General features: G+C 34.8%; 1 protein-coding gene across 2 annotated transcripts; it reads left to right on the top strand.

Moving 5' to 3' along the window:
• The first annotated feature begins 5,842 nt into the window (after positions 1 to 5,842).
• On the top strand, positions 5,843 to 15,803 carry LOC123864672. 2 transcript variants are annotated; one of them, XM_045905290.1, is made up of 5 exons: positions 5,843 to 5,971; positions 9,185 to 9,425; positions 10,087 to 10,226; positions 13,709 to 13,852; positions 14,690 to 15,803. In XM_045905290.1, the coding sequence occupies exons 1-5, from the start codon at positions 5,917 to 5,919 to the stop codon at positions 14,848 to 14,850; spliced, it is 741 nt and encodes a 246-aa protein (XP_045761246.1). In that variant the 5' UTR covers positions 5,843 to 5,916; the 3' UTR covers positions 14,851 to 15,803. The 2 variants fall into 2 exon arrangements, with proteins under 2 accessions (XP_045761246.1, XP_045761247.1); XM_045905291.1 differs by lacking the exon at positions 14,690 to 15,803 and adding an exon at positions 14,041 to 14,179.
• Positions 15,804 to 16,345: the final 542 nt, after the last annotated feature.

The raw sequence follows: 16,345 nt of genomic DNA, 5'->3' as shown, positions 1-16,345 counted from the left end.
TCAAATAAAATCGCTTTACAAAACGCTGTTAAAACGACATTTAATAAAGTACATGATTAGGTATACTTAATTATTATTAATTCGTGGGAGAGATCGCGACAAGTCGAGATGGCAATCGGGGTACGAGGTGCGTCGTGCAGGGGGACGCCCCCCCACACCCGTGTGGTCATAATTTTAGTATTGTACGAGTCCGTATTGACCGCGTTTATCGATTTCGTGGTTGGTTATAGTTTTGTGTATTGAAAAATATGACTGAAAAAATAAAATAACTAAAATAACTAAAATTAATAAAAATTCGTCCAAGTAGGACCACATGAATAATTAATGAATATATAATAATAATAATAAATAGTAATTTTTATAGCGATGTTAGTATAAGTTCATTTGATTTTGATTGTGATGAATAAAGTAATAATATGGAAAAAATTATCGATATCGATGATCCGGTATGTGGTGTCACCCCACTAGAAAATTGCCATGTGGACCTGTCGTGAACTATACCTATTTCTTATAGAAATAAGTTTCAATAATTCCATGGAAAATTAATTCCATGGAATGACATTTCTCATAGAAACATGCCTTCATAATAAAATCGTTCATTGTATAAATCTGGTAAATAAAATTCATAATTAGATTTCTAGATTTGAGAAATTAATTCAAAATCGTTTTAGCTACATGACGCAGTAGCCTAATTAATTGGTGGATCGGCTATTCCAAACTAAAATCGTGTTTTATAAACTGTCAGGCCAAACAATAGCCATTTATATATGGATTATAATATATGTATATATATTATGTATATAATAGCTATGGCATTGCTGGTGATCCAGTATAGTAAAGGCCAACCAGCTAGGTGATTAGCTAACTCAGTGTCTTCCACTGAAGATGGTCGATTAGTTCTACATTGCTGCTTCACTGGGTAATTTAAAATCTTGTTTCGTAGAAAACCTTCAGTGGATTAAAGAATGAGCTCGGTGGCTTTCATTCATTATTAGACACTGAGTTAGCGAATCACCCCGCTGGTTAAACACGCATCAAAAAATTCTTGTTGAAATAGCAAATCTTGTGCGTAGGTAGTATTAGTTAAAGTTGGATTAATTAAATAATTTGTACTTGTTTAGGGTTTTTATGAATTAGCTTTAGTTAATAAAGTCTCTGCATATTTAGCAAGTGCGAGCCTCTATTGTAATTTTTCATGGTTAACTGTACGTACCTATGTACGTAAGTCCCAGTTTCCACTGAAGCGGAGCAGAGAGGAGATGTTAATCGACAATCAGATTCTTAAACGATATGACGTGATAATTTTTCACGTCATCTATTAACAATCTGATTGGTCAATCAAACATATCACTCAACGCCGCTCAAGAGGAAAGCGGACCTGAATCTGTCATTTGTGGATATTAACTTACGGAAAAGCGTCAAGATTTGACACCCCTATACAATTTCGGCTGATTTACGACGTTAATTTTAACTTTAAAAATTATAATACAGTGTTTGGTTATAAAAATTAAAAATATAAACAAAATTATACTTAAATACTAAATTATCTGATGATACTGTATCTTTCCAATAATATAATATTTTAATTTTAATGTATGATAAAATAATACTAGTTTATATAATATCTAACACTTTATTGAATTCCCACGCAGACAAACTAAATTGTAAATAGTGAAAATGTAACATAAGTACTAGGAATAACTATATTTTTAATATTTCCGTTAAGTATACGAGGATTAATTCTAAGAGAATCCAGAATGACCGATTTTCTCAATCATTACACAAATTGCAATAAAAAATTACAAGCATTTTCATGCTAAGGAAATTGTTAGCCTGGAGTATTTGGTTTTTGGGCTTAAAATGCGCTGCTATAAGATACCTTCTTAACAAACGTTTGTAATTCAGTTGAGATTTTGAAAATTAACAGTTTTAAAATAAATTATAGATTAAGATAAATTTTATACTTTTATATAATTATGTTATACTATTTTAATCAAATACCAGCATTATATTAATTATTATCAGTATAAAGCCTGTCTACTGAAGTGGAACGAGGCGATATGTTCAAGACCAATTCGATCACTCATATAGAAGACGTAAAAAAATGGCCACGTCATTTTTCAAAGATCTTATATTCACTGAACACATCTACGTCATAGATCAATTTATGTTGACTGGCACACGTAACTTTTAGGATGTGTTTCCACTAAAGTGAAGCGCAGCGGAGACATGTGTTTTTGACCATTAAGCATACTGAGAGATGATATAACAATAAAATTATCACGATGTCTATCAATCAACTGATTGGTTGATTGATTGGCGGAGTCACATAGTCATATCTCCGCTCCACTCCGCTTCATTGAAAAAGCACCCTTGATGTCTATACCTCCCTATGATTATTTTTTGATTAACATTTTTTTTAAATTAAAGTCTTCCTGCGACAATCTATTTTCATAATGTTCATAATCTTATAATTTGTTCGTAATATTACAGTTTTTATAAGGTGTCACTACTTTAGGTATTTATTTATAATGAATCAACAGTGTTTTTGATTAAGTATAACTATTTTGCACCAATAAAGAATTACTTAACAAACTATAGTATTATTTAAGAGTTTTTGTTTTAATTCTTCACTTTAGATAGATAGACATACCTACTAGCCACCTAATCCAAAATAAAAATACGACATTTGGGTGAAATTTTCACAAAATATGTAAATATTTCAATTACCAATATAACAACAAATAACAAACATTTCAAGACCTTTTTTTAATTTACATGGAGGCTATTGAAGGGTTTGATACCATCGTACAAGACTACAAGATAGATTCTTGTGCGATGATACGAAACCCTTCACGTGCATTTCCAACTCGCACTTGACCGGTTTTGTTTAGGTGTATCATAGGCTTGCGTTGACTGCAACCACACCAAACAGATAAGAGACGATGCAGCCTATGGTAAAGCCTATCCAGATGGTGCCTATTCACTCTTAGAACAGTCATACTAAACGACCGATTTACCTCAATTAGGTTACGTTAGCTAAATTCCAATGTTTAACGTCGTCGTCGGAAAAATCTAAATTAAAGCGCCTAATACTAAGGAAATGGCAATCATTACATTAAAGCTTTTGCGAAGGAATTATTTTTCATTTCATACCCAAAGATATTATAAAATTCCAGATAGGCAAAATTTATTTGTATTTTAAAAAGTGTAGACAATTTGTACGCTAGTATAATTTATACGCTAGTAAGTAGTGTGATGCCTATTAGTGACACAGACTACATAGATATTGACGCGCGTATTTTGACACCTACGAGCGTGCTTCAAAAAATAGCGGCCCGTTCCCAGGGTTGATATCGCCTAATAGCCGTGCAATGTCAGCAACCTTTCGCAAATGCCAAGAAAACCTGTACAAAGTATCTAAGCATTAATTTTTATACTACAGGTAGGTAGAACTTGGATTTTTCATGAAAATCAAACTCATAAGTGCAACGTTATTTTGAAGTAGGTATACGAGTAGGTATCAATTTTTATTCTGCACTATTCTGTGAGTTCTGCAGTTCACTATTTATCGGGGCCACCTTGACCGGGATTTAGTAGTTAAGTAAACGGTTTGTTTACTTATTTAATGCATATTTGCACCCTGCAAAGACTGCATGTTAGATGGCCACATGGTTTTTGCGAAATTGCTGCCTACAAAATACTTGTAGGTTCACCAGTATATAAAGCAAATACACCTACCTGTGACAGCCTATTTATATAATTATGAAAATTTGCACCTCTTATGATGATAGTCTATAAGATTAAATAGGACCTTAGTCCTGATAATACAATAAAACCGACCGAGTGTGCGAATCGCGCACCGAGGGTTCCGTACTCGGGTATTTTTTCTGACATTTTGCACGATAAATCAAAAACTATTATGAATAAAAGTCTGTTTTAGAATGTACACGTAAAGCCCTTTCATATGATACCCTACTTGGTATAGTTTGAAATTGGTATACTTTGAAAATTGAAACAAATTTTAATATTTTTTTTGTGATGTTATCACAAATTCACGGTGTTCGGATTAAATATCCTTTACTTGTACTCAAAGTCAAAGTCAAAGTCAAAATCATTTATTCAAATTAGGTACAACTGTACTCCTTTTGATGGTCGAAATTGTTAAACTTGTACGATATAGTGGTGATAATTAATTACGTTACTTAAAACTAAAGCTACGAAGTACTGTAAGACCTACCTGCCAAATCTCATGATTCTAGGTCAACGGAAAGTACCCTATAGGTTTTCTTAACAGACATGACAGACGGACAGACGGGCAGACGGACAGACAGACTGGCAACAACGTAATCCTATAAAGGTTCCGTTTTTCCTTTTGCAAAGTCCCGATTCTCTGATTGATGTATTAAAGCATAGCGCAAATCCCTAGAAACCCATGATTTTTAGCATTTCTATTTTAAACAAAATTTAGCGAAAAGCGAAAATGAAATTGGAATAATGTTATAATAATAATCCGTGGAAAACACGGAATGTATTTTTATCACTACAGTAAAATGATACGGTTGGGTAATGCAATTGAGCGGTCAGTGGTACGATATTTATGTAACGGCACGGAACTACGAGATACTTTTTGTTTTTATGTTATGTTGCTTGTTGAGATAACTTAGTCTAACTTTTTAGCATGTGTCATTTCCTCGCTCGCAGCCTCGCTCGACGATGTTATACAGCCTCTTTATTCCATATCCCGTGAGAATTTCGAAATATTTGGCCTTATTCCTTGTATGTATACAGTCTGTTACCAGAACGCTAGCAAAAACTTAGCGACATTAATATACTAGGTACCATAAAACAACCCAATTCCAATAAACCCTTTATTATTATTATTATAAACCCTTTATTTCCCTTATCTTAAAGTTTTAGTGATTTAGTATTTTTCAAACCAGCATTGCATAGCGTGCAAAACTCAAGTCAATGCCCCACCTATAACGGGGCATTGATTTCGAGTGGCCTATTTACGGAACGTTCGTTGACCTCTAGTGTCAGTCAAATGTTTTTTTTAAATATATGTCAACTTTTAAAAACTACAGGATTCTTCAATATTTGTTTTCGTAGTTTATTTATTGTATCTTATCAGTAATCTAACTTACTCTAGTTACTATCATCTGTCTTCGTTTTAACTAGCGTTCTGTATACGGAACCTTTGTGCAAAATTTCAGCTATCTAGATCCAAGGATTTAGGACGAGTGTTCTAATCCTCGAGTGCATGCACAAAGTTAATTTATTTCATTGGGACTTTTTTAGCCAACATATCAGAGAGAGTTGTGTATAATAATATGCAAAGCATATAATATGTTGTACAAAATTTTTACTTACAATTCCTACCTACAAGTATTTTACAAATTGAGGTATGTTATTTTATTCTTAATTTTTGTATGTACAGACGTTTTCTCGGATAACGATTTTTCTTTTTTCTTAGGAAGAAGAAAAATTCGTCTTTTCTTGTAATAAGTAAACCTAAAAATAATTCTCTTTTTCTTACTTATCCGTAATCACGGATTGATAAGTTTATATTCCCGGCTTGATTAATTTACGAGCATAATTTATACGTTTTGTAAATTCTCATATTATGGACATTCGATGAAATTATGATTAAAAACTTGAGACACTATGAATGTTCAAGTGACTTATAGTGCGCTACATAAATAAATAAAACATACAAGCATATTTTTTTAATTCCCAGAAGATTTAGATATTTTGCTTATTTTTCCTTCAGTTGCCCAACAGTCTTTATGCGGTCCACCTTTCCTTTCATACAAATATTGCCCGATTCGGTAAGCGGGCGCATTCGTGCACCGACGGTGGCTAGTTGCAATCACATATTTGAACCTAATTTTAGTATTTAGTATATTGTATAAAATGAAGATTTTATTAGTGCTTGCAGTGTGTGCTGCTGGAAATGCTAAAATTCTACGTGAGTAGTTTTAACTATATAAAGATGCAGTGCAGTGATCGCAAAACAAGTATGTCTAATCTGAAGTTTCAATATGGTAGTTTGCGCAGGTCATACATTAAAGACTAGAGTTTAGCCGGCTTTTGTAAGGTACAATGCGTAATCATACGCCTCGTGTTCATATTGGACTACCTATTGTTTTGCGCGCATTATGCTTGCAAAAATGTACGGTAGCATTCAGACTACGTAACATCCAAAGAAAGTGTGGCCTAGTTGTAACATCAGACGGCCATGCTGGCTAAGCAATGTTGATTGAGGTTGGTAACTGGATGGGTGACCGATTTTGGAAATCCGAATTCACTCTTCAATCAACTCGATTCATGAGCTGCAGCCCGCTGACAGACAGATGGATAGATGGACGGACAGCGAAGGTTTAACAATAAAAACCCGTTAGCACACTTTGGGTCGAATCCTAAAAATTGTCATTAGCATGTAGCATGTTGGCACCAAGGTAATTTTGCTAAAAGGCAAAAAACTTGACACAGAAAAGTAAAACAATATAACAATAGCATTAAATAATAATAGCGACATACACAAATATTGGTACAGTAAAATAACCCAACTGAAGCTGTAGAGCAAGGACTTTTAATTATATTGTTTACTTTCACAAATCTTTGTTTCTGAAGAACTGGTAGAACCGGTAAAGTTACATAGATCACCGGCAAAATGCTGCCGTGGTAATTTTGTGTTTGTGAAAAAGCCAGTACTTACACTAGCAAAGGTGTATTTATATGTTACGTACTATATATACTTTATATACTACTTACTTACTCTAGGTATGAAACGCGCTGTTCTATAACTTGAAGAATGACGGATTTTCATGCACACTTTCATCCCCTATTCAATGCTCTTGGGGGGTGATTTTTTTTCAAAATCGTAGAACACGGGTTTCTTTATTTTTAACTGAAAACCTATACGAATTTCATGGATATAACTTGGAAAATGGCGGACTTTCATACAAACAATTTTCATTCCCTATATTAATTTCAATTGCAAGTTTCTAGCCCCAGTGGTTTAGGACACAGGATGAGTCTTTTTATACGAACCCATAGAAGATAATAATGCAAAACCAAATTCAAATTCAAAATATTTTTATTCAATTAAACTTTTACAAGTGCTTTTGAATCGTCAAAATAATCTACCACTGGTTAGGAATGCCGTTCCTACCGAGAAGAACCAGCAAGAAACTCGGCGGTTGCTCTTTTCAAGTATTCAATTTCAATTTTATTTTCAAAGTTTAGCATACCTGAAAAATATTTAGTGAATCATCAATGACCAAGACCTCCAATATAATATTAAAATGCTCTATCAATGCTCGAATCTCCAAATTACATTTTAATTTCCGAAACATCAGTAGGTAATATTACAAATACCAAAGTGTGTTTATCTGTCTGTCTGTCTACTGGCTATTCACGACCCATTCGTTTAACGGATACAGAGCCAAAATGCATCCCGGGGACGACGGGGCATAGCCGGCTTTTATGAGAAAAATCTAAGGATTAAAAATCTAAAAATATAAGGATAAAAGAAAACTAATTCCACGGGGGAAAATGGATGATGATTTCCATTCCATTCCATCAGCCTATATGCATCCACTGCTGGACATAGGCCTTTTCTAGAGCGCGCCATCATCTATTTTGAAATAATCAGGATACTTCTTCCCTGTCGTTATGCTCATAGCAGAGCGGTCGTAATCGTCACTGAATTTTTGTGGTACCTACGCACAAATAAGATCCGTCTCCATTCCTCTCTGATAGCTGCAGCTGCCTTCATCATGCACTCATGTAAGGGGTAGTCCACCGTAGTCCTCAAATGATCCTGTCCATCTAGGTATAGGCAATCTACTATGACTGTGATCTGGTGTTCTCTACTCTTCTTTTAAACATTAAACTTTCAATGAATAGGTATATCGCGTTTATTATGTGACCAAAGAAAGTGAGAATATGAGTTATACAGGATATTACAGTTATATGATATAGGGATGAGAGTACATCGCCTTATCATTTTATTTTCTTTCAATTATCAGAGCCCACCATATTATTTTCTAGGGTAATCTCAAAACCCAATTAATTTTATTCTTTCTCTTTGCCATTTGCGTCTCAGTTCGAGTCATTATTATTTACTAGATGGCTTTTCCCGCATGGATTTTGGGTTTTTGGGAACTTTTTAATTTTCCGGGATAAAAAGCAGCCTATGTTCGTCCCCGGGATGCAAGCTATCGCTGCACTAAACTTCGTCAAAATCGGTTGAATACATGGGCTGCGAAAAGCTAGCAGACAGACACACTTTCGCATTTATAATATTATAGTATAGTACTGTAGGGTAGTATGGAAGTATGGATTAAGCCAGACACTATAGGTCTAATTGGCTTGTCATTATTAAATTATAGTGGATCATGGATGTTTTTCCGTATTGCATGTTGACTAAACGCAGGTTACACGGGTAGGAAAAAGCATTGCATAAAATAACCACGATGTCGTGGAACCATGACGGTCGGGATATGTCGAAAGTGAATAAAAGACAGATTGAAGTCTTTCGTAAAATAGGTTTTTTAATAAGCCGATTTCGTGATTATGGTTTATGCTTGGGTAACTGCAGGTAAAGGTCAAACTGAAAGATTTACGAGTATGTCGTCGTTTTTATGGCTCAATAATACTGTTTATAGCTTTTATAGTGACAAAATTTTAGTTGTGGAGGCCAGATATTATGAGATATCGATCGCTTACAGTAAAAATTTGTTATGCCCTTAATAAGGACGTTGATGAAGAGGATTTGAGTAGGTATACGTTGCAATTGTCGTGCTCAGTAAAAATTTTAGTGAGTTGGGAGGTCTGATATTAGATATCGGTCGCTAGTAAAAACTTGTAGCCTGTCAAATATTTTATATTAATTAACAGATACCCAGCGTGTACTGCTACGCAAAAAAACGCTACGCTATTCGTCTAAAACCATCTTCGCATTATTGCCTTTTGAATGAAACCGGTTTAGGGCACATCGGTTGGATGGTTTCGAAGTCTATAACGGACATAGGTAGAAACATTCTTGTGTTTTATAATAGAGATTGCTCTGACTAAGGAAAGATGAGATTTGTTGTGACATAAAATCATAATCCTTCCTTTTCGCTTTGCTTAGTCGCGAAAAACAGTACTAAAAACCCATTCTTAACTTTTTCAGCCGAGGACTTCCCACAATGCAAACGAAGTGACCCAAACCTTGAGAACTGCATCCTACAAGCAGTAGAAACGGTCAAGCCGCGACTTCTCAGCGGGATCCCTGAAGTGAGCGTACCAGCCTTGGACCCTTTCGCAGTGCCCACCCTGAAGTTAGATAGAACTGCCAACAACTTGAGACTGAAGGCCACCATTAAGAATATGAAGGCGTATGGAGGATCGAACTTCAAGATTGAAAAACTAAGGTACGCCAATACTAATAAGGGTGCTTTTATCTTACAACTCTTTCAGACTTCAAAAGCCCTTAATTGATTTAATACAAGTCTTAGGAATAAACAAATCAAACATTGGACTTTTACTTTCACATTTTCTCAATTTACCTACTCGTTACATGTGATTGATTATGATTATTACATGTTCCACTTCAGTGATGCTATTGCAACTCTTATACACTGACCCCAACGAACTCAAGCAATGCAAATTATTGCATTACATCTACAATATCCACAATCTATCAGTAGATAGTATTGTTTAATATCTCTTTCCTTAATGTAAAACTTAATTTTGCCATAATTGCAATCGAATCAGTTGAAGCTCGGAATGACCAAATTTTTCATATTTAACCCCAAACTACTCAACGGCGCAGCATTTATTTTGATAAACGTCATTAGATTCGTCTCGAGTGATGGCGCGAGTTTGGCGCGAGTGTAACTGGGTAGGTACAAATAATAAAATTCTTGCAAAATCAAAATGGCGAATTTTATGCACTTTGCGCAGGCTGAAAAAGATGCAGTACAAACAGCAATCGTGGTTTTTCTGAAACTTTTTAAATTACTTTTTTCGGTTCGGGGAAATTCGGTTCATTTGTCTTAATGTTTTTTTACTATTAAGTTTTATTATTTCCAGACTGAACTTGAACAATAAGTATGTGGCAGAAGTGAGAATAACAATCCCCAAGTTGGACGTATCGGCTGACTACGATGTGCGAGGCTCCCGCATCCTTACCCTCGACATCAGTGGCAAGGGCAAATTCAGGAGCAACTTTAGTGAGTATAGTGAACTATTACGATAATTAGCTCGAATCAATAACTGCGCTAATAGTTCTGTCTCACTCACAAAATATATACATGTATAATGGGTAAGTGAGATAACATGTTTAACGCCGCTATTTCGGATTTCTTTCATTGGCATGAGTTATGTCTGAATTTACAAAAAGAGACACTGAAAAAACTGAATGTGGGTGCCGATGTATTTTCTCTAAGCACTACATAGACACAAATACGCAGATGCTAATGGGTCTGTGGTATAGGTCTATAAAACTCAAAATAACTCTACTGTTGTAGCCATAATAAGAGAGCGTCAAAATTCAGACTTTGCTGCATCCAAAAGCTAAAGATTTATCCAGAGTGGAATAATCCACTCCAGCTACAAAGCGGAGTGGCATTTTCAAATACAGGTGGCTTTTATGCGGTTGAAGTTGATTGTCGCTTAGGGCGTATCAGGGGGCACGGCAGTGCCCCCGCCAAGACGAGCCAAACGGCGGCCGGGGCGCTACGTAGTACCTTTTTCTCGAAGTGTTTCGCCGTATTTTCGACCCGTCATAACTTCGGTCTGGATGGCGCTAGAAAGCTGAAATTTTCAGTATAAGGTGTCCTCAGCAAATGTACCAAATATACTAAGTATCAAATATCTAGCTTTTATGGTTACAGATTTATTGATACCTAAAATACGCCGTTTTCGTCCCTCACTGATGATCATCACTATTCATAGTCTGTAATTCTAGGGTACTTCCAGAAGTCCTAGAAGGCTGAAATTTGGTATGTAGACTAGAAATTGCATACAAACTACAGGAAAATTAAGAAATTGGCAATGCCCCCCTTCTACGCCTCTTATGAGAAAAGCAAATCTGTAAATTCTGTCGGTAGAATGCTGATATTTTCAGGATAAGATGTCCTTGGCAAATTGATTAAACGCATTGAGTATCAATTGTCTAGCTTTTATAGTTTCAGATTTATTGACAGTCAAAACTTCTAGTCTGTAATTCTAGGGTACTTCCCGAAGTCCTAGAAGGCTGAAATTTGGTATGTAGACTAGAAATTGCATACAAACTACAGGAAAATTAAGAAATTGGCAATGCCCCCCTTCTACGCCTCTTATGAGAAAAGCAAATCTGTAAATTCTATCGCTAGAATGCTGATATTTTCAGGATAAGATGTCCTTGGCAAATTGATTAAACGCATTGAGTATCAATTGTCTAGCTTTTATAGTTTCAGATTTATTGACAGTCAAAACTTCTAGTCTGTAATTCTAGGGTACTTCCCGAAGTCCTAGAAGGCTGAAATTTGGTATGTAGACTAGAAATTGCATACAAACTACAAAAAAATTAAGAAATTGGCAATGCCCCCCTTCTACGCCTCTTATGAGAAAAGCAAATCTGTAAATTCTATCGCTAGAATGCTGATATTTTCAGGATAAGATGTCCTTGGCAGATTTATTAAACGCATTGAGTATCAATTGTCTAGCTTTTATAGTTTCAGATTTATTGACAGTCAAAACTTCTAGTCTGTAATGCTAGGGTACTTCCCGAAGTCCTAGAAGGCTGAAATTTGATATGTAGACTAGAAATTGCATACAAACTACAGGAAAATTAAGAAATTGGCAATGCCCCCCTTCTACGCCTCTTATGAGAAAAGCAAATCTGTAAATTCTATCGCTAGAATGCTGATATTTTCAGGATAAGATGTCCTTGGCAAATTGATTAAACGCATTGAGTATCAATTGTCTAGCTTTTATAGTTTCAGATTTATTGACAGTCAAAACTTCTAGTCTGTAATTCTAGGGTACTTCCAGAAGTCCTAGAAGGCTGAAATTTGGTATGTAGACTAGAAATTGCATACAAACTACAGGAAAATTAAGAAATTGGCAATGCCCCCCCTCTACGACTCTTATGGGAAAGCAAATCTGTAAATTCTGTCGGTAGAATGCTGATATTTTCAGGATAAGATACTGAGTATCAATTGTCTAGCTTTTATAGTTTCAGATTTATCGACATTCAAAACCTCTAGTCACAAATTCTAGGGTACTTTCTGAAGTCCTAGAAGACTGAAATTTGGCATTAAGTAGGTATTTCAAGAATTATGAACAACAGATAAATTAAGAAATCGGGTCCCCCTTCATGCCCTCGTATATGAGATGCATATCTGTAAAATCTGTTGCTCGAATACTAAAGTTTACAGGATAAGATGTCCGTGGCAGATTTATCAAACGTACCAAGTATCTCTGTGTTTCCTGAAGTCCTAAAAGACTGAAATTTGGTATATCTGCTTCAAAATTGAGTTGCAAGATTCCACCCGAACAAATATACTTACATACGAGTACATTGCAAGTTGAATAAAAGCTTTTAAAAAAAGAGGTAACGATAGAGAGTGGGCCATGAAAATGATGTACCTACAAGAAATAGATCCAAAAAAAATTTAGGGCACCTGCCAAAAAGAAATGAAATCCCACCAAAAACATTTCATGTAAAAAGTTAGCCAAGACTCACAAGTTCATAATGTTTTCACTGTTAAAAAGTTATGAGATCTCTAGTAGAGCCAAGCCCCTAGCTGAGCTTAGATTTGTGCTGGCTATGGGACCTATCCCAAGTCCAAAGTAATATAGCTCTTAAATGTTCTTGACTATATCACATTTATAACAATAAATAACAAATCACTCTACTTACAAGCTCTGATTCTACAAACCCTATATCTTGGTAAAAAAAGTACGGCTTGGCCGTTTAATGTTCGTAAAACTATTACATGACATAACATATTAAACGTTAAAAGTTATTAAACGGCCAAGCCGTATTTTTTTTACCAAGATGTAGGGTTTGTAGAATCAGAGCTTGTAAGTAGAGTGATTTGTTATTTATTGTTATAAATGTGATATAGTCAAGAACATTTAAGAGCTATATTACTTTGGACTTGGGATAGGTCCCATAGCCAGCACAAATCTAAGCTCAGCTAGGGGCTTGGCTCTACTAGAGATCTCATAACTTTTTAACAGTGAAAACATTATGAACTTGTGAGTCTTGGCTAACTTTTTACATGAAATGTTTTTGGTGGTAATATACTTAACGTAAACGTTTTAAAATTCTTGTCTTAAATTACCTAATTTTGCGACTTTTTTAAAGATGGTTTGCTTTCAAATCATATTTTTAACTCCCGACCCAAAAAGAGGTGTATCTGTGTAATTTATCTGTGTGTTTGTGTATCTGTGGCATCGTAGCTCCTAAACAAAGAACCGATTTTAATTTAGTTTTTTTTGTGTAAAAGGTGGCTTGATCGAGAGTGTTTTTAGCTACAATCTAAGAAAATCGGTTCAGCCGTTTGAAAGTTATAAGCTCTTTTCTATTTTAATCATTAGACCGGTTATTACTTTCCGATCAACACAAATTAGTGTCCAGCCATATTCTAATAAAAATGTATTGGGGGTTTTATAAAATTTTAATCTAATTTTACCTTGTTAAACATTTTTTCGTTATTTGCAGCTGATATAACTGTCATTGCCAAGGGTAGCGCAAAACCTGTCCTCAAAGATGGCGTAGAATACTTGCAGGCTGACAGGATCATCACCAAACTGAAGATCGGGAACGGACAAGTGACTATTGAAGATACTGAGAGACCAGTTGCTGGTAAGTTTTGAGATGCTATATTTCATTGTTGCATTAAAAGAATTTTTGGAGAAGACTGAAATTGCGTTAGGATTTTCATATTTGAATTATAGCGACCACCCGCAGTTTACCTCAGCAAAAATATACGTCCTCTTTATTTAGCGGAAATAACGAAAATTCCAGATATATTCCGTCTACGTTATTTAAAGGGAATCTTTGTGATTTTTATCTGTCTAGGTCCAAGGGCTTCGACCGGACGACAAAAAAGCCACAGGAGATATGAAAGCAAGGACATTTTTTGAAAACAATAATTAAATGAAAGCGTTTTAAACAAATTGAGTAATAGTATATACAAAGGACTATGTCCTTTATTGAGGAAATTTAATATTTTTGGTAAAAGATTTATCTTCACTATTTCACCGGTGAAGACAAGGGTACCAGAATGCTATGCAGCGTAGTCATTATATTAAAATCACATGAGTGATATTCACAATGTTTTTCGATCGATTTAAATAAATATTATGAAAATCAAACGGCAATTATCCAGTAATCGCTCCACATCGGCATCCTGTACCTTTGAGAGTCACTCAGATAACCAAATATACCTAATATTATAATAAATTAATTTTATGTGCATAATTATTGCATTAGAGTTTAGACGATTTCAGCGTTTCATCATAGTTGACAGCGCAATATAGTTGGGCTTTGGGCGCCATTTTTTGTCACATTGGACTTCTGAAACCAATTATTATTTGAGTTGATTATCTAAAATCCGTAACGTTATTTATTTACACTTCTACAGAAGCTGTACGCACTCATATCATAATGTCTTAAATTAATAGCAAAACCTTTTTACAGCAACATCGGCTGCAGCGTTCTTCAACGGTAGCCCCTCAATCGTTTTGGATATCCTGAACCCACTCGTGGAAGATAGCAGCGCCCGTATCTTTAAGGCTTTCTTCAACAAAATATTTGGAACCATTCCTCTCCAGGAAATTTTTGTTGAAGACGCATCGTAACTTAGTCTGATGTACAATTTGGAATAAGTTTAACGAGTAACAGCGATAAGTTACCTGATGTGATAATAAATTAGTTTAACGGCCGTATTCACAATCATTACTATGAGTTCTCTCAGTGCGCTCGAACGCATAGTGTAGGTTCCACCAATCAGATCATTGTAAATTGACGTGATACAGTAATCTGATTGGTGGAACCTACACTGTGCGTTCGAGCGCACTATGAGACCTCATAGTAACGTTTGTGAATACCGGTGTAGGTTATGTACCTATGTTTAACTAGAGATTTTTAAATGACGTCTTACTTCTTATTACCTATGTTTTGTGTCTAAACAGATACAATCAGTAATGTACTGTTGAAATTGAATTTTGTCTCTCAAGACACCAAAGAGCTTACTGTACCTGCTTTTAGATGAGGTTAATTTGAGATGAGTAAAAATTGTTATTATAAGTTGGTACAATAATATAATAAGCGTAGTCTGAAACATATTATCCATTATAATTATGAAAGACGTCTACCTATCTGTCTGTCTGTCTGTTACCTTTTCATATCCCATCAGTTTAATCGATTTTATGAAGGTTTGCATCATGGAGACGGCCTACTTATAGGCTACTCTTTATCTCAGAAAATTAAAGAATTCCCACAGTATTTTAAAAGAACCTAAATCCACGCGGATGAACTCGCGGACATTATACAGGTATTTTGTATTTCATATTGCAAATGATTGTACAAGAAATCGTATAATTTATTACTATGATAATAATATGTTCATGATCTTGACAATCGACGAAGGCAGATACATACGCGTACCTAACTAGTGCAATAATTATTTTGTACTACTGTTTTGCTTTGCAAATAATTTCCTGTATTGTAAGGATATTGTTCAGTTTATGCCATAGTAAACAATTTACGATACTTTTATTTTATTTTTATTAAATTATTATTTAATAATGAATCGTTTTATTTTCATCCACAACTTACCTAGGTACTAGCTTCACAAAATCAAAAAAAAAAATATATCACCACTATTTACCTTGAAATTTATTTTAGTTAAAATTTTTTAGCTTGTTAAGTTATACAATTTTTACAATTTTATTATAATGTTATTATTTACAGCCCCGCATGAGTTGCAAAGCCTCTTTTGTTTGAACCACTAGCATGCCACCTATTGTTATTGTTGATGGAAACCCTCCCGCAAGTGCCAAGAACAACTGTTCAAAGTTTCAACTGAATTGGATAAACGATACTCGAACGCATAGGTACATAAGGTATATTAGCCAAGGTCTATAGGACCTAGAAGCTGTAGATGCTTTCTTATTTTTTTTATCTTTCAGCTATACATTACTGAAAATTAATCAGCTACTTATTACATAGTCAAGAAAAACTATTCATATTTTTTTTTTATAAATTCATTAAATGTGGTTATACTACATAAACCTGATACATGTAGGAAATGATATAAACCTATACTTACCTAGAATATATTATAGGCACATA

This window comes from Maniola jurtina, chromosome 4 (genome assembly GCF_905333055.1).
Source record: "Maniola jurtina chromosome 4, ilManJurt1.1, whole genome shotgun sequence".
NCBI classification, from domain to species: domain Eukaryota; kingdom Metazoa; phylum Arthropoda; class Insecta; order Lepidoptera; family Nymphalidae; genus Maniola; species Maniola jurtina.
Note: the sequence above shows the minus strand (reverse complement) of the source record. Positions and strands in the feature narration are given on the sequence as shown.

What these genes read in the sequence shown, in the direction of transcription:
- LOC123864672 (XM_045905290.1), top strand. Translation starts at nt 5,917, where the DNA reads ATGAAGATTTTATTAGTGCTTGCAGTGTGTGCTGCTGGAAATGCTAAA. An exon ending in TGGAAATGCTAAAATTCTAC is followed by an intron (nt 5,972 to 9,184) that starts GTGAGTAGTTTT and finishes TAACTTTTTCAG; the next exon opens with CCGAGGACTTCCCACAATGC. An exon ending in TACTGAGAGACCAGTTGCTG is followed by an intron (nt 13,853 to 14,689) that starts GTAAGTTTTGAG and finishes ACCTTTTTACAG; the next exon opens with CAACATCGGCTGCAGCGTTC.